The sequence below is a fragment of the Spinacia oleracea genome, chromosome 6 (genome assembly GCF_020520425.1).
Source record: "Spinacia oleracea cultivar Varoflay chromosome 6, BTI_SOV_V1, whole genome shotgun sequence".
Lineage (NCBI taxonomy): Eukaryota > Viridiplantae > Streptophyta > Magnoliopsida > Caryophyllales > Amaranthaceae > Spinacia > Spinacia oleracea.
Window position 1 is genome coordinate 147,708,867 of NC_079492.1, and position 20,018 is coordinate 147,728,884.

The window sequence follows — 20,018 nt, forward strand, 5'->3', positions numbered from 1 at the left end:
TTGAAGGACAAATACTACATAAATTTTGAAACAATTTAAAACTGTACTCAAGAGTCAAGACCACGAATTGTGTCATTCTTAAGTAACATACATGGTTGGGTCAACTCACGACCTAGCTCAAGTCGAGTATGCACCATCTAATATGAGATCATCCAACTACTAACAACCCGGTTTGGTCGTGTATCACCATGGTACGTCCCAAGCAACATCAAACCCAATCTAGCCATATAAGAATATTATAAATTCACAAGCTCAACATTTACAAATTGCCCATTTTTCATCAAAGAAGAGTATCACAAACAAGCTAGGTCGCCTTTCAATTGAATTTGATTAGTTTCAATGTGCATGATTCCAATAACCAAATATATCAGCCTTATCAGGCGCTTAATTGCAAGTGCAATTATTATTATTATTATTTGTTTACTAAAGAGATTATGAGCACAACAAATGAAACATATAGTGCCAATTAAAGTAATTTCTTTAGAGTGGCTTAAGTGAAAACCGTTTGATGTCGTTTAAGGGAAGTCTCGGGTTCGAGTCTCACTATATGCAGTAATTATTGTTCGGAGACCCACCCACCATGAATAAAGTGTGTCACTCGGATTTGATCTAGATGTAATCGGAGCTAAGTTTTGGTGAACTGGGTGTATTATGCGTAAAAGTAATTACATTGTAGACCACCCCGCGACTACTCCTCCCAAATCTCCATCAACAATTTTCAAGGCATTCCCTTTTTTTTGGATTTGGTAAACTAAAAACCCTTTGCCATCTCATTAGAAATGTTTTTTGTTGAAAAAAACTATGGCTTTGTTTTAGGCAAATTCTTAGAATGAATCTATGCTATTTTCTAGGTGTGAGAGGCTTGATCAATAAGTTGCGAACTCAAATAACACAACTCTTAGATCAAAAGCGTAAATAAAATAAGGGGTGATATTGAAATATAACTAATAATTAAGCAAACAATTAAATAGCGAGAGATCAAGAGAAACTCAATTGAGCTCGTGAACTCTGCAATACTGATGAGAAATGCTCGTCGGGAATGAAGAATGCTTGTATATTATTGTAATCCCAATTAAGAGGTTACAAAGTGTATATTTAATGAATGTAGAATGCAATGTGTGTTATTCTATTTATATCTTAGATCTAGGGTTTCCATGCGCCGTTCGATCTCTTTGACAAATATTCTTCTTGTCTTTTCTTATAGCTTGTAGCTTATGGAAGTTTTCTTTGATTGATTAAGTATTTCTTGGATATCCTAATTTTGGATGATATTCTTCTCATTTAGTCTGATTATCTTTGACTTTAGACGATTTTGACACGTGTTTCTTCTTTAGTATTGATCTCCCTTTTTATTCTTATCCTTTGCATATGTTGACTGGCATTGACTTAATGTCTTGTGGACATGGACAAATAGTGACCCAACAATTATTGCTATTTAGATGGAAATCAAGCTAGAGATTGATTAGCTACTAAGGTTGTTGATAAGATAACAAAATTACCATCAGACCTAGACATGAAAGGTTGTGCCACGACATTTTACTTGTTAGTAATTTCGTCTTCCAAGGATTAGTCCGTTATGTAAATTGCTACTCCACTACCTAATGATATCAACTGTAAACACCATCGGAGTAAGGTGAGATTACATGAAAGTTATTGTTACCCCCCTTTAACACACAAAGTAGAGGTAAAAAAATACTTCGTGTCATATTGAGTTTGTTTTACCAATGATCCAATATAATTCAACACTTTTCTGCTCTAATTTCAAGTTTAGTTTAAAAAAAGGAAGTGAACAAATAACTTTACGCAAAAATGGTCATGGGTCGGATCAATCAGAATCAGGTAGACCTAATTATAAACGGTTAGAGATTTTTCTAACCTTCACCGGACCTAATTTTTTTAACGCCTTGAGATTCTCATCTCAACTTGGAAATAATCGAGTCAACCTGAAGGTGACCCTTTTATATGTTTAGTTTTTTAGACCACGTTTATTACTCGGTAGACCACTATTAGAGTGGCGAATTTGTGGATCTTAAAGAGTTTGAGAAGTAGGTACAAAGAATGATTAAGGGTCTAGAAGGAAACAAATCCATTTTTTTTTTCTTTATCTTTTCAATTTGTACTTTTGTAAAGGCAGGCCCAAACCAGGTCCGAGATAGGTCGAAAGGATAGACACAACTCAATTAAATGAGTTAGACGGGTTACTTCCGAGTTGAAAATTTCAACATAACCCAACACATTTAAATGGGTTGGGTTGGGTTGGGTTGGGTCGACCCATGCCTTTTATTATTGGATTAGGTTCGAGTTGGGTAAGCTTTTGCCAACTTAACTCCAAAACAATGCAACCTACCCACAATGGGCAGCATAAACAAATTTCAAAAACAAAAAGACAAATCAATAAAAAAACATTGATCATGCTACTTCTCAAGTGTCTTGAAACAAGCAACTCAACATGGGCACAAAGCCAGTTTTTCTAACAAATTAGACCTCAAACAAAATCATATTAGTAACATGATAAAATTCAGATTGGAGATGCAGCAAGCACACCCATCCCTCTCAAATCTTGTTGAAGGCAACAATATCACAACTCTGCACATGCTCGTTGATCGGCTCAGCTGTCAAATGATCCTCGATCAAATCATCAACGGAGACTAAGTCATCCACGATTGTCATCATGATTGTCAATTTCTTGATACCAAACCCGACTGGCACGAGTTTGGCTGACAAACAAAAAACCAAATTCAATAAATTAAAAAGGAAATCGAAACAAAATCTAATGAACATAGTTAGTTGTAAACACAAGGTAAACATACATGATCCCCATAGCAATCCCTCCTTCTGGACACTCCTGACGGCTTCCTCAAGCTTCTTCATGTCAGTTTCATCATCCCATGGCTTCACATCCAACAAGATTGATGACTTGCCGGCTGTTTCAAAATGAAATCAAACAAAAGAGAAAACAAACATATTAGAACAATGCCACAAAGCAAATATGTTTGTTTTCAACATGAAAGTATGAGAGCTCATATGCCAATCAGTTATATAGGATTGTGTGTCATGTCATGTACTCATGTGTGAGTAATTTTCAAGTTTCGGGTACAATTTCTCCAAACTCAAACCAAATACATCCATTCAAAAGAAAGAAGTATAAACTTAGGCTCGGTTTTGTTAACTTATTTCTGACAAAATAAGTTTAAGTTCAGTTAAGTTCAAATAATACAAGTTCAAATAATATAAGTTCAAAAATGAATAAGTTCTTTTTAGACATTTTTACTCACAAATAAATTTATTTTAGAAAACTTAAGTTTTTCTCGGATAAAATCAGTTCAATTAAGTTCAAATAATAAAAGTTCAGACAAAATAAGTCGAATAAAACGGAGCCTTAGCATTTAAGTAAGATTCTAAGACAGAATTTTATACTCACACTCTTTCTTTTTAATGGATGCCTTGGTAGCTGCAGAACGTTCTTCAGCAGCCTTCTTCTCCTCTTCAGTTTCTTCACCAAAGAGATCAACATCGTCGTCATCTTCATCTTCATCATCGGCAGCTGAAGCCTGAAAATATTTCAATCACTCAAATCAGATAGCAGAAAAGCACAATGCAGAAAATTCTCAGAATAACCAATTAGAGCATGTTTGGTATAACACTTTTCTAAGTGTTAGAAATGGAATCAATTAACTAATTTCATTACCTATTGTTTGGTATAGAAATGGGTAACACACTCTATTTCCAAAGGTTAACCTTTACCACCAATTCATTACCTCTCCTAACCTTGTGGTAACAAAATGACACCCTCCTTAATCCCTAATTTGATGCAAGGGATTGCTTTCCTTAGGTATACCAAAGGACAAATAATGATAACACTTAACATTACCATTTCTCTTCTTAAATGTTTCCAATCTGTTTCCTTTTCTAGATTCATACCAAGCATGCACTTAGAAGAACCCGATAACACAACTTGAGATTATTACCTTAGAGTCAGCAGCAGGGGGAGTAGCGACTTCAGAAGCGGGAGCATAACCCTCAACTGTAACACCTGATCCCTCAGCGGACACGCCACTAATCGAAAAACAACAAGACAATATTCAACCAACTTGAACAAAAGAAATCCGTAGAATTCAAAAACAATAGCTCAATCACATGAAACTTAAGCTCAAAGCTAGAAATTGTAATCTTACGAGATCCTCAACAGCGCATCGATGTGTTTGTACCACCTGGATACATTCACATATGCATCCAAAGATTTCTTTGAGACGGAAGAATACACGGCGAGATCATCCTTGGAGGCTTGGTAACTAGCATATCACATTATACAGAAAAATACCACAATCACACTACAGAAAAATATGTAATTACAATTTTTAAAAAATACGCAATTAAATCAAAATTCAGGCTCACCCAGTGATGTAACTCCTGCTAAGGAGGTACTCATCGAGCTTTTTCAAACCAGCATCAGTGCTCAGATCGTAAAATGTGACAGCCATTGATGCAGAAGCTGCAAGTTCGGATCTCTAAATCAAATTTATGTTGCAAAACACAATAAACAATTCAATCAAATTAGAACATACAGTTAAATTACTCAATCAAACCTATTGTCTGAAAACACGCCAATCAATTCAACACTCTTAAATCTAAGCAATTGCACTTGTTAAAAAGTTCAAATCATGCTTAAATTATCAATTAAAATGAAAAACCCTAACCAACAAAACCCCCTAAATTAACAGAACACAGTCTTAACATATTAGAAAATTACATTTTGAATCAATAACAATACAAATAAAATCAACAGAAAAATCGACACAAATACTCGTAGATAATTACCGAGAATAGCAGCAGCAGAGAAGGAGGCGCTGATGCTGGTTTGGTTGTCGGGGGGAGAGTAGTTAGGTTTTAAGACGATGAAAATGGAGGAGATGCTGCTTTACTTAATCGTCGACACTTATTTACTTAAAAAAAAATAAAAAAATAAAAAGGAAAACAGGTGGGCTTTTGGCTAGCCCACTGGAAAAAGGGTTTACTAAACCCAAAAATAATCCGACAGCGAGGGGCAGTTTCCGGCAACTATGCCGGCTACCGGCAAGAAATATGCGTTGGGGAATCGTAATGCTTAAATGTATGAGTCGTCCGAAAGAACCTCAGGTAATAATCACAGGAGCTACTTTTTCTTTTGTTAAGCAAAACTAACAAATACTTTCACCGTTTGAGTTACCATCATAGTGCAGACTTATGTTCTTTTCATTTATTAATCAACTTTACACGCATCCATCCATCACCCACTTAACCTACACGTGCATTTTATACATGTGTCATATGCAGATGAAGCGAATGAATAGGTTGGCTAATAGATAAATATGTGGGGGAAAATCAGGTTAACCCCTTTGAGGGGGCAAACCTAACTCATCCTTTCGGATGACGAGGGAGAGAGAATGATCAAAAGATAAAAACCATACCGACATAATTGGAAAAGAGCTTCCTTTTGCCGTCAAGAAATCCGTCGCTTGATTGGCTTCCCGGTAATAATGAATGACCGAAAATGAATCCAAATTTGATAAATCCCGACTAGCATCCTCAACGAGCCCATTAACCTCCCACGGGACCTACCAAATCGTGTTCATTGAATTGATCACCAACAAATTATCCCCTTCAATAGTGGGATTGTTGCACCCCATCACCACCGAACTTTAATTTGATTCCTTCCCGAAGTATTGAAGCTTCAACAAATAGGATGGACTCCTTCGGGTGAAGAGCCTTGGCTCCCGCCACTAACAACGATCTTTTGTCATCGCGAATAATAAACCCCAAACTTGTAGTAGAACTTCCTCTTTTGGCACTATCGAAATTTAATTTGAAGAAATCGGAAGGAGGCCGGTTCCACTCCACTTGCTTGCATGACTAACACTTTTTTTAGGACAAGAGGAAGAAGAATCTTGCTCTTCGGTGTTGGACCACGTTTTTATGGGGTTAATGATTAAACGACTAATTTATGAGACTGATCTTGTTTTATTTCTAAAAACTTTTGCATTTCTAGTAAACATACCACCAAACTTTAGCAAAACTCTATGTTATTTATTGTTGTTTAATTTTTTTGTTTCTTAAACTAAATTAAAAAAAAATAATAATTGATACTCCGTAGTTTTATTAATAGCTAGTTTATATAAAATTATTTTTGTAAAAATGTTACTTAAAAGCTATGAACTTACAATTTATGGTAAATGCTATAAATGATATGTTAAAGTTAGATGTTGGATTTACATGTAACAGGAAATAGAAATTATATGCGTTTAATTGATAGTTTGAAGGTACAATATATAGGAAATTATACCCAAAGAAAACAATACATTTTGTATAGCAATTGAAGGGTGAAACCGTAAATGCTCTATTGTTAAGAATAAGACAAAATAAAACAAAGAAGGAAATGAGGGACATGCACGTAAATGCACTATTGCTTTATAAGTGTTAGTATTGAAGTTGGGGAAGTGGAGTAATTACAGAGTATAAGGGTAATTGAGTCATTAACAAACATACCTGAGTATAATTAGGGCAGGATTTAGTGCCCCAAAGAAAACGTTTGTAGTTTTGTACCAATGATTATGCTGCTAACCCATGGAAAACGTTTGGTCCATAAAAAAAAATGCTAACCCATGGAAAACGTTTGGGTCCATAAAATTCAGCACCAACGACTATTAAAACAGTGCGTAGAAAAATATCAGGAAAAGGATAAACCTGATAGACAGACAAAATACACGAGGAACAGGGCGGGTGGGATTCGTTCGTTGTTCATCGTCTTCTTCCCCAAAAATCGAAACAATAACACACATCAATAGATCATACAAACCTTTCCTCAATCGAAGCTGCCATGGCGGAAGCAGTGGAGTTGCCAAGTCGGCTCGGAATCCTCGCTTTCAGGAACAAAGTGTTGTTGCCTGGTGCTATTATTCGTATTCGCTGCACTTCTCCTAGCAGGTCTTTCTTTTTTGTTTCTCTTAAATAATTGAATTAATTACTGTTTTAGTTTGATTGGCTGCTGAATTGTTCATAGATTTCTGGAATTTTGCTGATTATTGAATTTTGACTTTGTGTAATAGTTGACTGTTATCTGCCGTTTAATTGGAGTCAGCAATAATTCTAGCTGTATAAAAACTATAGGATAGGGAAGTTTATTTAAGTATAGCTTTGATTTTACCAGAACTTGGTTTAGTTACTGGCGATAAGCTTAGCAATTGCGATTGTGATAATTTCGATTGGAACAGAAATTAATTGATGAAAGCACAATGTTTTGGTATGAAGTTTGTGATGAGGGTGATTTTACCGGAACTTAGTTTAGTTAATGGCGATGTACTTAGCAGCAATTGCGAATGCGATCATCCGATTGGAATAGCATTTCATTATAAAAGATTAAAAGCACAATGTTTGGAGTGTTTTTGGCATGTAGAATGAAATTATGAGTTACTCGAATTCGGAGGCTTTTGCTTGGAGATTTTTGTTTGGAAAATGAAATTTGGGTTTATAGGTGGCTTATGATAACTGTAGGACACCACAATAGGGACATCTTAATTCTGAGTTTAGTTACTGATGATATACTTAGCTAAGATTGCAAATGCGATCAATCGACTGGAACAAAATTTCATTGATAAAATCACAATGTTAGGGTGTGGGACTGTGGATACAAAGAGATTGTTTAGGGGAAAGGACAGAAGCTTAGATGAATTGATTTTAAAGTTGATTTCATGAATGTGCAGTGTGTACCATGTTGTGTGAGCCTACATGTCAGATTGTATCAGAGTTCTCTCCTTGCTAGTGGCTAATTGTAGGAACTTATTGATATAATGTTTTCCTTTTATTGTTGTTTCTTGTTATAGTGTAAAATTGGTGGAGCAAGAATTATGGCAGAGGGAAGAGAAAGGGCTAATTGGCATTGTTCCTGTCCGCGATGCATCGGAATCTGCATCAGTAGCACCTGTGTTGTATCCAGGTATTTGGTTGTTAAATGTTTGTCAATTTTTTTTGGAGTTTCTCTACTGTGTATTATGTATGTTACATTGATCTTTATTATTAAGGTGGAGGGACAGATTCTGGGGAACGCAATGTGAAAAGTCAGCCTGGGTTGTCGGATTCTCGAAAGGCAGATGGGAAAAGTCAACAAGAGGCTGTTCATTGGCACACCAGGTATACTTAAATTCTGCTTGTATCCCTGAAATGACTTAGTTTAGGAATGGTTCCGGTTGTTTGGTGCTCCGACCATGGCCTACTTTGTAAACTGGACCTCCTCAAGGTGCTATGTGTATTAATCTTCGGTTCTCAAATAGCACTTTCTTGATGGCAGTGGGAGAACAGACATGTCTAATTTTTATTCTGTCCATGGTAGGCTTTATCTCATTGACTGTTCTTTTTCTTGCTTCGTGAATATTGACTTTCCTTGCCTTGGGTGTTAAGACTGTTAACTGTTAGGGGTTTTGTATTACCTATTCCGAAAGTGCTTCAATTCCAGTCATTGCTTCCGTGTGGATGTTTTTTTTGGGTGGCTATCCCTCTAGAAAGGATACACATTCTCTAGAGATGAGTTTTCTGAGATTACCCCTTTTAGCTTTCTATGAATGCCTATGATTCACATCTATGAGTAATTGATACTGGTGGATGTGTGGTATCTGTAGGGGAGTGGCTGCTCGAGCCTTACACCTTTCAAGAGGGGTGGAGAAACCAAGTGGGAGGGTTACTTACACTGTAGTCCTTGAAGGCTTGTGCCGCTTTAGAGTGATGGAACTCAATAGCAGAGGCAATTATTATACTGCAAGAATTTCTCCTCTTGACATCACAAAAGCAGGTGAATCATCTACATGTTTATTGCCTTAAGCAAGTTTGCATATTTTTCATATCCTGGGATTTTTTTAGTCCTAGTGTTGGTGTCTTTTGGAGTGTTGGGAAGTTTTAAGGTTTATATTTAAGCCTTCAGCTCCCTTTGTCTCCTTGCTGATAATTGTCCTTTCATGGAGAAATAGTCTGCAATATAGGGCCTAACTAGTGCAAGCAATTACGCAAACATACCAAATGGGAGATATGATGATTAGGAGTGCTTTTATGTTTAGGAACTATACAATTTTTTTTATTGCAGCATGCCTAGCAAAGATGATGGCTGTCAAACTGCAGTTTTGGCTTAAATCTATGTGCATTGGAGACATAACATCTATGGTCAGCCTGTGCATATTTTTCTTCCTACATCCCAACTACTGGATATATGTCTCTGTTTCAAAGTATTGGTTAAGGTATCTTTAAGGAAAATCTTATTTCTAAGCACAACCATTATGGTTGAGATTGTTGGTAGTTTTCTTCTTTGCTACTTATTCTTCACTAATCCAGATCGAAGAATGTGAAGAAAAGCAGTATGTGCTGGAGAAGCTTGAATACATTATGTATTGGGTAGATTTAAGAGGATATTTCTTGTACATGAGCATTCCCATTTGGAGTAGTACTTATTTCTTGACAAAAATTACAAGAGTAATTCTTTTTTTTGGGGGGAACTGAAAAGTTTTGTACTGTTTCTAAGGACTTATAACTTTATAAGCTCTATACTGGTCCAGTATTTGGAATTACAATTGTGCTAGCAGTGCATATGGATAACTTTAATTGACGTGAGACACCTAGAAACATAAAGAGAGAAAAAGAAAAGAATAGAATAATTGCAATGATCCCCAGATGTAGCTGTTACCAACTTCTTAACATTTGCATTTTCTTATGTCTCACAACATAGACTTCTACCTGAATATTTTTAAAATTTTACATGTAGAGGTCTGGTTTTACTATCTTGTCTATGATGGATCATGGATGTTGAATTATATGTTTATAATCCTGTTCAGATATGGAGCAAGCACAGCAGGACCCTGATTTTGTCTCATTAGCTCGCCAGTTCAAAGTGACTGCCGTGGAGCTCATCTCTGTTCTTGAGCAGGTGAGACTTTAAGTTCTATAGGGTAATGATATTTTTTGGCTGTTCAAACTCAGCATTTAAGGCTTCATATTTTTTGATGATTTTGAAGACAGAAGTGATTTTATTTGGAATAAATGAGAGCATGGAGAAGTTTGTTGTCTTACTATATATGTCGTAAAATTTGTCCGATAAGGCGCTAACTTACAATTTCTTGATGGCAGAAACAAAAGACTGGTGGGAGGACAAAAGTTCTTTTGGAGACTGTCCCTGTACACAAACTGGCAGATATATTTGTTGCAAGCTTTGAAATAAGTTTCGAAGAACAGCTATGTATGTTGGACTCCATTGATCTTAAAGTTAGGCTTTCAAAAGCAACAGAATTGGTTGACAGACATTTGCAGGTACATCCTACTATGGTCTGTGTCATCAAATCATACAATATTCTATCCATGTGCTTATCACCTTTTTCTTGGAACGGAATTGTCTTTCTAGTCAATTCGTGTAGCTGAGAAGATTACACAAAAAGTCGAGGGACAGTTGTCAAAATCGCAGAGAGAATTCCTTCTGAGGCAGCAGGTATTTTCCGTTCCTCTACTGGAGATCCAGTAGTGAGAATCAGATCTCAGGTGAATGCAATACATATAGATTTTATATTATTCCTTTCATCTGTGAATCAAAAAGGGGAAATTCTCCAGCTTATTGGGATTCCCAAAAGATGTACTAAATTATTTTTCTGTAGCAAGGGTAAAATAAAGTTATCTTAGTACTTTTGTACCTCAAATTTGTTGTTGGATTTGGCCATAAGGGTGCTTTGACAGGAACATTACAGTCGTTGCTTCAAATCATCATTATCATTACCCCATTGCCTCAAAGAGGCTCCCGCAAGAAGCGGGGTAAGGGGGGGTCGGGTGTACGCAACCTTACCCTTGCAATTGCAGAGAGGTTGTTTCCAATTGACCCAAAAGCGATAACGGGACGACAACGGGAAGACCATCTTCTACTTCATGGAAAGGAAGCGAAAAGGTTTTAAGAGCCATTTTGATTTAGTCCATTACATCCCACAGCCAAAAGAACAAATGAATCTTTGGCTCCATCGGAAATGGACATGACAGTCGTTGCTTCAAATAAAGGGGAAGAAACTTCTTTTTGGAAGTATCCAATTGACTACTGATACAGTGACATGTATTCATGTACCTACAGTGTATTTGTGAAAGATGTTTTTCTGTCCTTCCTGTTTCATTTTTTAGATTTAATTAGTAAGGTGTTAGAATTTGTACACCTTGGCCTTCCTTGACCTTGCATGGGGTAGGGTCCATAATGATTTATTTACCAGTAGCCTTTTGTTATTCTTGACCCCCAAATTATGAGTTCACCTTTGATAAACTCGAGCACTTCACAATCTGTGAATCTGATTTTCATGAATATTCTTTTTGAAATTACATCTGGGCATCTGGCCTCATTTTTCATGCCACCTTTTATGCAACTGAAATTTATGCACATTGCTCTGTGTTCTTGCATAAATTTTTTACCTAGATGAGAGCTATAAAAGAAGAGCTTGGAGACAATGATGATGATGAGGATGATGTTGCTGTTCTTGAAAGGAAAATGCAAAGTGCTGGAATGCCTGCAAATATTTGGAAGCATGCACAGAGGGAGTTAAGGTATGATCTGATGCCCATTAACTTGTATGTGAATCTTTAGTTTTTTACCCCCCTTTTTTGCTTGATTTTTGCATTGAAGTCCCTAAATCTTGCTTTCCTTTTATCAGCAAGAGCCAACTATCCCTGTTGAAATCTTGCTACAGTGCTAGAAGTTTATAAAACTTAGCTCTGGCCATGTATTTCTTAAATCAAGTTGTCCATGAATGATGTGGATTAAGTTGTATTAAGTTGCAGCTTTCTCATAAGTTTAACTGAAATTCTTAATTCAGGAGACTTAAGAAGATGCAGCCTCAGCAACCTGGGTATAGCAGTTCACGTGTCTACTTGGAGCTTCTTGCTGATCTCCCTTGGCAGAATGCTACTGAAGAGCAAAAATTAGATCTTAGAGCAGCCAAGGAGCGTCTGGATAGTGACCATTATGGATTGGTCAAGGTCAAGCAACGTATCATCGAATATTTGGCTGTCCGCAAGGTAAATTATCTATCTTTTTCTCTCAGCTTATTTAGTAGTGGTAACAGCAGTATAACTGTAGGATTTGTGTGCATTCCAGCTTAAACCAGATGCAAGAGGTCCTATTTTGTGCTTTGTTGGCCCACCAGGTGTCGGGAAAACATCCTTGGCCGCATCCATTTCGGCTGCTTTAGGCAGAAAATTCATACGTATATCACTTGGTGGTGTGAAGGATGAAGCTGATATCCGAGGGCATAGGAGGACATACATTGGAAGCATGCCAGGTCGTCTCATTGATGGAATAAAGGTAGATACTTTCAGTTATTTATTTGGAGTTTGTAGAATACTCATGACTAAATATATTTTCTATACAGCTATTCTGTTTCAGATGTAATTTGTCTTAATTTGAATATTTATGTTGATATATTTTATGGCCTTCTGTCCTATCTGGAATCATAAACGATGCTGGTGGACAGGGGTTGAGTAAAATATTTCTGTTAGATAAATCTTAAACATCTTTTCTGCTATTTGGTGAGGGTGTCCCCATGCAGTGTTTTCATGCATATTTTCCTGTATTGTCTAACGTATGACATCTTGTATAATTGTATCATTGAATAATTTGTATATAAACACCTATTTCTTCTTTGCTTAACAGTGTTCTCTAGAATAAGAAACGAATTTTGTTTGATGCCGATGGACTGAACTTTTTTGTTTGATGCTGATGGACTGAAAAATTTAGTTTCTTCAGTTGAGATCCGTCAACAAACATCATTGCTTTCTATCACAGTATATACTGCTAATTTTCTGTATGGATGTGGAATTGCATTCCAGCTGTTTACTTTCAAATAGATTTCTGTACAACTATTTTGTGATACTCTGAGTTGAAGCTGACCTTGGTGAAGCCTTATGATGTATGGTAAATTGGGAATCGTGTCAGGAAATTGATAAATCTCATATAACTGCAGCATTGTCCATCATCTTCTCATATTTGTTGCTGGGTAACTCATGTTAGTTCTTCTGGGGGAAAAAAACATTGCTGTCCCCTTTATGTTAGTTTCATTTGGATTATAGGGTTGCTACTTTTCTTGCAACTTCCTTTTTCCATTCTCAAAAGTCACACCGACGTGCTGCTTTTATCCTTTATGGTTTGCTTGCATTTTATGTTTTTAATCTGTTCTTTTATGGGTTTCCAGAGAGTGGGCGTCTCCAATCCTGTAATGCTGTTAGACGAGATTGACAAGACTGGCTCTGATGTCCGTGGGGATCCTGCTTCAGCATTGCTAGAAGTCCTTGATCCCGAACAGAACAAAACTTTCAACGACCAGTATCCTTTCCTACTTGTTATATACTTATATTTCCGAAGTTGTTCTAAAATAGTATCTTGTTATAGTTGGTCCTAACTTTCTAGTATTGTACTTTTAGATGGTTACCCATGTTATTGCCTATATTCACTTGTTCAGTCAACTTATTTGAAAGAAGGGAAACTAGAGAGGGTATAAGCTCTTAATATGGGTATTTTTGTTGTATAATTTTGTCGTTGGGAGGTGGGGGGGTTTAGTTTCTCGTTATCACAAAATCAATGTATAATGGTGGTCGACATTAGGGGTGTTAATGAGCCGAGACCGAGGCTTTACAGGCTCGAGCTCGAAGCTCGTTGAGCCTGGGAAATTGAGCTCAAAACATTAAAATCGAACTTGGTTCGGCTCGAAGCCCGATAGTCTTGGTTGAGGCTCGATAGGCTATTTCGAGGTTAATCATCAAATGCTTAATTTTTTCGAGGTTGATCATCAAATGTTTAATTAAGAATCATGTTTATCAAAATTTCCATTTTTATATGTTTAAAATAATTATCTGTTAAAAATTAATTTATGCAAAAAAAGTATTTAAAAAAAATACATGTATTAGAAAGAACTCGAGCTTGTTCACGAGCTTTCGAGCCGAGCCATTGATAGCGCAGGCTAAGCTCGTTAAGATCTCTAGCCGAGCTTTGTCGAGCCGAGCATTGAGTAGTTCGCGAGCAGACTCGACTCCTTAACACCCTTAGTGGTGGTGGTGGGGGGGGGGGGGGGTTGATTTTTCTAATTTTATCATTAATATATTGGGCCATGTCTCAGGCCAGGGGGTGGGGGTTGGAGGAGACTGGAAAGGTCGGAAGGGGTGTATTGATAGTGTGATTTTGTTTTATTCTTATTACCAGTCCTTCCGTTTCCCCTTTTATTTTAAATTGAACAGGAGCAAGACTTTATTCTTTCGTTTGAAATACCCCTCTGAGGCTTTACTTAGATTTGGGATCCTTTGGCCGCAGACTACTGCGTTCTATTGGATCTAACATGCCTATGCATGATAACTAAAACAGCATGCCATCATATGCAGTTGGAATGTTCTACATTAGCAATTCATATTGCTCTCATGAGTATAGGTTTGAACTTGATGTCATCCTTGACCAAAGTTATCAGTTATTTAAATGTCCCATATGATCTATCCAAAGTAATCTTCGTGGCAACTGCAAATAAGGTGCAGCCTATCCCTCCTCCACTTTTGGATAGGATGGAAGTTATAGAGCTGCCTGGGTATACACCTGAAGAGAAAGCTAGAATTGCTATGCAGTATCTTATACCAAGAGTTATGGACCAACATGGATTGAGTTCTGAGTTTCTTCAAATTTCAGAGGTAGTTACTTTTCTGATAATATTTCGTTTTATACAGGCACATGCATGCATGGAAGATTTTGAATTAATCAATTAACTACCAAAATGATGCAGTAACTGAGAGTGAAGTCATAACTGTACTTTGGGACATAATATACTAGCCTATCAGCTGCCTATGAGCATGTAGGATTTGGGGGTGATCAAGGATCTTTTTTACTTTTAAAAAATAATTTCTTTTTTCAGTACCGAGCTTGTGAAAATAAAATAGTTTCTGCATCTGTGTAATGTTCATGGTTTATCAGTAAATTACATCAATCATTTTGTGAAATTTACATGAACTTTTATGACATGGAGGGTCTATGTTCTGGCAGGATATGGTGAAACTCATTATCCAAAGATATACTAGAGAAGCGGGTGTACGGAATTTGGAAAGGAATTTGTCTGCCTTAGCTCGTGCAGCAGCTGTAAAAGTTGCTGAGCAAGATAATGCTACAGCTGTTAGTAAAGATTTCCATCAATTTACTTCGCCAGTAGAGGAAAGCAGACTTGCTGAAGGAGCTGAAGTTGAAATGGAGGTTATCCCAATGGGTGTTGACAATCGAGAAATTTCAAATGCATTGCAAGTTATGTCGCCTCTGATTGTGGATGAAACTATGCTTGAAAACGTTCTGGGAGTAAGTATTTAGTGTCTCTTTTGTCTTTCATTACTTACCTTGGATTGACCGTGTTAATGAGCTTCTGTTGATGTGCAGTGTCTTAGTTTTTCCAAGTTGTTTGGTTTCATAATACAGCAATATATGTGACTATTCAAAAATCATTAAATCTTAGAGGGAAATACCAGCAATGTTTAAAATTGATTTCTCTTGCCAGGACAAGATTAAGAGTACTAAAGGTTGGTTTAAGTGGGTCTGAAAACGACTGGTATTTAGTCCCCTAATCCATGGAGTTGCACTATGAATTCACCTGTTTTTCAGGTTGTAGCTTGTCATCAGACTGGGAAAGGGATTGTGATGTTTCTAGGTGCTTCTTCAGTTTTGGTTTTGAGCATGAACATCATTTATATCTTCGAGACTTCAAAAGTGTCGTGTTTTACATCAGGAGTTGGTTTTAGATACTAAATGCATCTTGATTTGGTAGTAAGGAATAATATTCTTCTTATCATGCTAATCTTTTTAAAGTTTCTCAGAAAGGTTTCTTCGTGATTGCAGCCACCAAGGTATGATGACAGAGAAACTGCAGAACGAGTTTCAAATCCCGGGGTCTCTGTTGGGCTGGTGTGGACTGCTTTCGGTGGGGAAGTTCAATTTGTCGAGGCTAGTGTAATGGCGGGGAAAGGTGAACTACGTCTAACTGGACAACTTGGCGATGTTATTAAGGAGTCTGCACAAATAGCTCTTACCTGGGTAATTTTTCTCATTACATAATAATTTCTAGCTGCTACTGTTAGGTATGCTGTAGAATGTCAAGAGTACGATTCTTCAAGTTTTTTAGATTTTCAGCTTTTTTGAATCTAAATAAAGGTCAAAATGTTCTTTCTCCTCCGGTTCAGATCATATAGTTTCACTCTTTATTTCTGGATTCATCATTCCTGAATCTTGATAAACTTGACACAATAATATTTGAAATTATATTATTAGGTGAGGGCGAGGGCCATGGAGCTGAACTTGGTTGCTACTGGTGAAATCAACTTAATGGAGGGGCGGGACATTCATATACATTTTCCTGCTGGGGCTGTTCCCAAGGATGGTCCATCAGCTGGCGTGACATTAGTAACAGCACTTGTCTCCTTATTAAGTCAAAAGAGAATGAGAGCTGATACAGCTATGACTGGGGAGATGACTTTGAGGGGCCTTGTGCTGCCTGTTGGTGGTGTTAAGGATAAGGTTGGTTTGCAATGCTTATGTTTCATGCTACTTGTAGTTTTTATCTTGGTGCCATATTTTTCAGTCATCGGGATTTGTTTACTCGTTGCATGTCGTCTCCAATTCTCCATTGGTCTTGGTTACTGAATGCCAACCAACGTTACCAGATTCGTGGGTACCCCCTGCGAATCTCGAACCGGTCCGCCCGTACCGAATCGGGTTCTCCAGCGACCCAATTCGTTGTGGTTCGCGAACCAAATCTTTGTTACTCTCATGCCAAATCCAAAACCCTAGTTATAGCTAGTGAAGGTCAGGGAAGACAAGAGAAGAAAATATATGTTGGGGCTTTTATTTGGGAAGGAAATAACATGTTATCTGAGTATGAATGTATGAGTATTAAAATAAAATCTTGAACAATTTTGTTTTTAAAATCCTGGAAAAAAAGAGTTTTAAACTTCTCTTGCGAACCTAAAACCAGCCAACCCGCGAATCGCGAACCCGAATCTTACCCCGTACCGAAGCGAACCACGAATCAGGTAACCCTGCCAACTGCTGGATCACACTTATGTGCCTTTTCTTTGTATCACAAACTGCTGGATTCGACATTCTAACTTTGATATGTGCACTCTTTGTTGGCATCAGCCCTCCTCTTTGTTTATGAGAGCTGCATTGGTAAAAAATATGTGAAACTCAAAAACACTAATCACGAACAGCAGAATAAACAAAGTACCAATATTGCATATTGATGATCTAGTAGGGAAAATTAGATTGCATTTGTAGGATATAAGTATATGATTTAGTTTCTGCTCAACGAGCAAACTTCAAGCCGTCTGTTAAGTGAGCATGTTCCACAACAGTATTCAAGTTTAAAGTTTTTGCATGATGTTTGACAAGATTTATCTTTAATATAGGAACTAGCTAGGTTCTCTAAAGTGGTTTTCTTTATCTGCTGTGTAACAGGTGCTGGCAGCACATCGGTATGGTATAAAGAGAGTCATATTGCCTGAGAGGAATTTAAAAGATTTGGTTGAAGTACCGTCAGCCGTTCTCTCTAATCTTGAGGTAATGTCGTTTATTTCAAGTTCTAATGCCTTTTACATTAAGAATTCTTATACCATGCTTTGTTTTTGTAGTTTAATATATGAAAATGATCTGCATTTTTATGTACATAATCAATAAATGTTATTCTGGAGATGACTCTTTTGCTAAATAATTGTTGTTCTATAAAACCCTTGCTATCAATTCCAAGACTATCTTTTATAGTATAACATAATTGAGTTTAGGAGGGAATTTCCTGGTATACTTAAAGATGGCTGCAGGCCGGGCCGGCCCACGCCAAACCCTCTATGTATCGTGCCGTTGTCCCAGGCCCACGGGCCGTCGTGCCTAAGCCTAATTTTACTAAAATTTAACATGTTTTTTCGTGCCGGGTCGAGTCTGCTGTGCCTTGTCATTCTTTTTCCAAAAAAATGCGACTCTGGCCCGGCCCCAGACTTCATGCTCGTGTCGGGCCGGGCTAACCATCTTTAGGTATACTATACTGGACTCTGCTTTAGTATATTGTGCATTTATTTAGTACTCTGTACATAGATATCTGATATGAAGAATTCCATTGATTTTGTTCCCTATCAATTCCACTTCTCTCAATAAAACAGATAATATACGCCAAGCGAATGGAAGACGTATTGGAACAAGCTTTTGAAGGCGGATGTCCATGGAGACAGCGTGCAAGGTTGTAACAGAACCAAATGGTTTATTCCGTTGGCAAACTATAACTGGTTGGACATTCGTGTTTTAGCAGAGAACAGCGAGAAGTGTATTCATGTGTGGTTTGTCTATGAAGACGAGAACTTCTGGACAGTGACCAGCGTTACATGTAGAGAAGACGAATATCATTCCCTCTGCTTTATACGACCTTTGAATGCTATGAGTCATATATAATCTTGTATATTTTACAGAAGCCCTGTACTATCCTCATCTAAAGCTCACCTTGTAAATTATAGTAGTCCGTATAAGTTTTCTTTTGGGGACTTTTGATTAATGAAGTTCATTCCACTGTATGTCTCTGTTTTATGTTCGTCCCACTACTTTGCAAGATCTGGACCTGGAAAATTTAAACCACTGAAACAGAAAACATGCTTATGCTTGAGAGTTTCAAGTGACATTATTAACTAATTATAAAAATGGATATGGATATTTGTTTGACATCGTTAACTTATCATAAAAGTGCATATTTGCTTGTGTTTAGTTGGAAATGATGATTATTGCACTGGCTAGGGGTCTGCGTTTTCTTGCTTAGCAGATCAATCACTGCATGATTTCTGCGTTTGACATACTGATTGCTGCAGAATTGTTGTTAAAAATGTTTTCGATTTAATATCATAAAAGAATAATGTTGCAACAATAATGTAATTGGAATATAATTAGAATAAACTTATCTCAATATCGTGATGAGCAAGGTGATCGATTTAGAATGATTGTCGCCCTGTGGCCGTACCACTGCTCTAAAAGACAATTCCGCGCTACCCCGGTGCAGTACAACGCTTGCGGTTGCCCTCCAGGGTTAACACGACACCAAGGTTTGTGTGCACTCACAAGCCCCGACTGGAGACCAGAATACTTGCCCAGAAAGAACAGAAAGTATTTATTTGAGAGATTAAAGAAAATCGTTTTTGTGAATGTGTTTTTATGGAAAACATAAGGGAGGTATTTATAGGAGAGTTGCAATTGCCATAAACGGCTAGTAGTGGAGTAGTGGGAGGTTACCACGTTTACTGGGTAATTAATGGGTAGTTAAAACGACATTTAGTGGGGGTTAATGGGACATTTACGGGATTAGTGGTTGATTAATTCTTTTTGCCCGCTAGAATTAATTAAACCCACTTTTGACCAAAAATAATAACCCAGCCCACAAAACCCACCCCACGCCCGCGAACCGCATTCGCCAAGTACCAAGGCCCATGGCCCACAGCCCACCGTGCGCGTGTGTTGTGTGTCCACCCATGTCACTCACATGCTTTCTTAAACAAATGTTTCCCTCAAAAATTCCCAAATATAAACTTTGAAAGAAGTTGGTGTTTTTCCCATGTGGGACTTTTCACATTCCCACCTTTTCCCACTCATTTTATTTTGTATTCTCACTAGGACTTCCAACAAAAAACTACTCTCTCCGTCCCATAATATTATGCCTACTTTGACACTCTTCCAATTTAATCATCTAATTTTGACCAATACACCTTTATCAAACAATTTAAGTACTCAAATTGTCTTGTTTTTACCTAAAAAGTATGAGTCATAATTAATGTTTCTACTGGGGGTGTTCAATTTCGGATATCGGATCCGATCCAATCTGAAATTTTTGATATGCTTCAGATCCGAAAGTTTCGGATATCCGAAAATCTGTAATGTCCGAATTCAAAAAAAAATTACTCTGTAAAAATTATTCACGTTTTACATTAATTTCTTTCGGATACATCGA

General features: G+C 37.2%; 2 protein-coding genes across 3 annotated transcripts; one reads left to right on the forward strand and one right to left on the reverse strand.

The window, feature by feature from the left end:
* Positions 1 to 2,395: 2,395 nt before the first annotated feature.
* On the reverse strand, positions 2,396 to 5,069 carry LOC110781727 (elongation factor 1-delta-like). Of its 2 annotated transcripts, none has more exons than XM_021985785.2 (7): positions 4,819 to 5,069; positions 4,396 to 4,492; positions 4,176 to 4,292; positions 3,969 to 4,056; positions 3,422 to 3,551; positions 2,811 to 2,924; positions 2,396 to 2,717 (listed from the first exon to the last, which is right to left on the reverse strand). In XM_021985785.2, exons 2-7 carry the CDS (start codon positions 4,479 to 4,481, stop codon positions 2,554 to 2,556), a joined length of 699 nt encoding a protein of 232 aa, XP_021841477.1. In that variant the 5' UTR covers positions 4,482 to 4,492; positions 4,819 to 5,069; the 3' UTR covers positions 2,396 to 2,553. The 2 variants fall into 2 exon arrangements, with proteins under 2 accessions (XP_021841477.1, XP_021841478.1); XM_021985786.2 differs by having other exon boundaries at positions 4,396 to 4,508; positions 4,819 to 4,977.
* A 1,671-nt stretch (positions 5,070 to 6,740) lies between these two features.
* LOC110781714 (lon protease homolog 2, peroxisomal-like) lies at positions 6,741 to 18,745 on the forward strand. The gene is made up of 17 exons (NM_001426337.1): positions 6,741 to 6,960; positions 7,857 to 7,969; positions 8,055 to 8,163; positions 8,649 to 8,818; positions 9,849 to 9,940; positions 10,141 to 10,320; positions 10,412 to 10,495; positions 11,453 to 11,580; positions 11,850 to 12,051; positions 12,131 to 12,337; positions 13,224 to 13,354; positions 14,487 to 14,700; positions 15,050 to 15,352; positions 15,887 to 16,081; positions 16,316 to 16,561; positions 17,501 to 17,602; positions 18,196 to 18,745. The coding sequence occupies exons 1-17, from the start codon at positions 6,854 to 6,856 to the stop codon at positions 18,277 to 18,279; spliced, it is 2,667 nt and encodes an 888-aa protein (NP_001413266.1). The 5' UTR covers positions 6,741 to 6,853; the 3' UTR covers positions 18,280 to 18,745.
* The last annotated feature ends 1,273 nt before the right edge of the window (positions 18,746 to 20,018 follow it).

Bases quoted from the DNA above. Each gene is read 5' to 3' on its own strand.
- LOC110781727 (XM_021985785.2), bottom strand. From the start codon at position 4,481: ATGGCTGTCACATTTTACGATCTGAGCACTGATGCTGGTTTGAAAAAG. The intron at 4,057-4,175 runs GTAAGATTACAA...TTTTTCGATTAG, and splicing joins GATGCGCTGTTGAGGATCTC to TGGCGTGTCCGCTGAGGGAT. The intron at 2,925-3,421 runs GTGAGTATAAAA...ATTTTGAAACAG, and splicing joins ATCCATTAAAAAGAAAGAGT to CCGGCAAGTCATCAATCTTG.
- LOC110781714 (NM_001426337.1), top strand. From the start codon at position 6,854: ATGGCGGAAGCAGTGGAGTTGCCAAGTCGGCTCGGAATCCTCGCTTTC. The intron at 9,941-10,140 runs GTGAGACTTTAA...TCTTGATGGCAG, and splicing joins TCATCTCTGTTCTTGAGCAG to AAACAAAAGACTGGTGGGAG. The intron at 10,321-10,411 runs GTACATCCTACT...TTGTCTTTCTAG, and splicing joins TGGTTGACAGACATTTGCAG to TCAATTCGTGTAGCTGAGAA.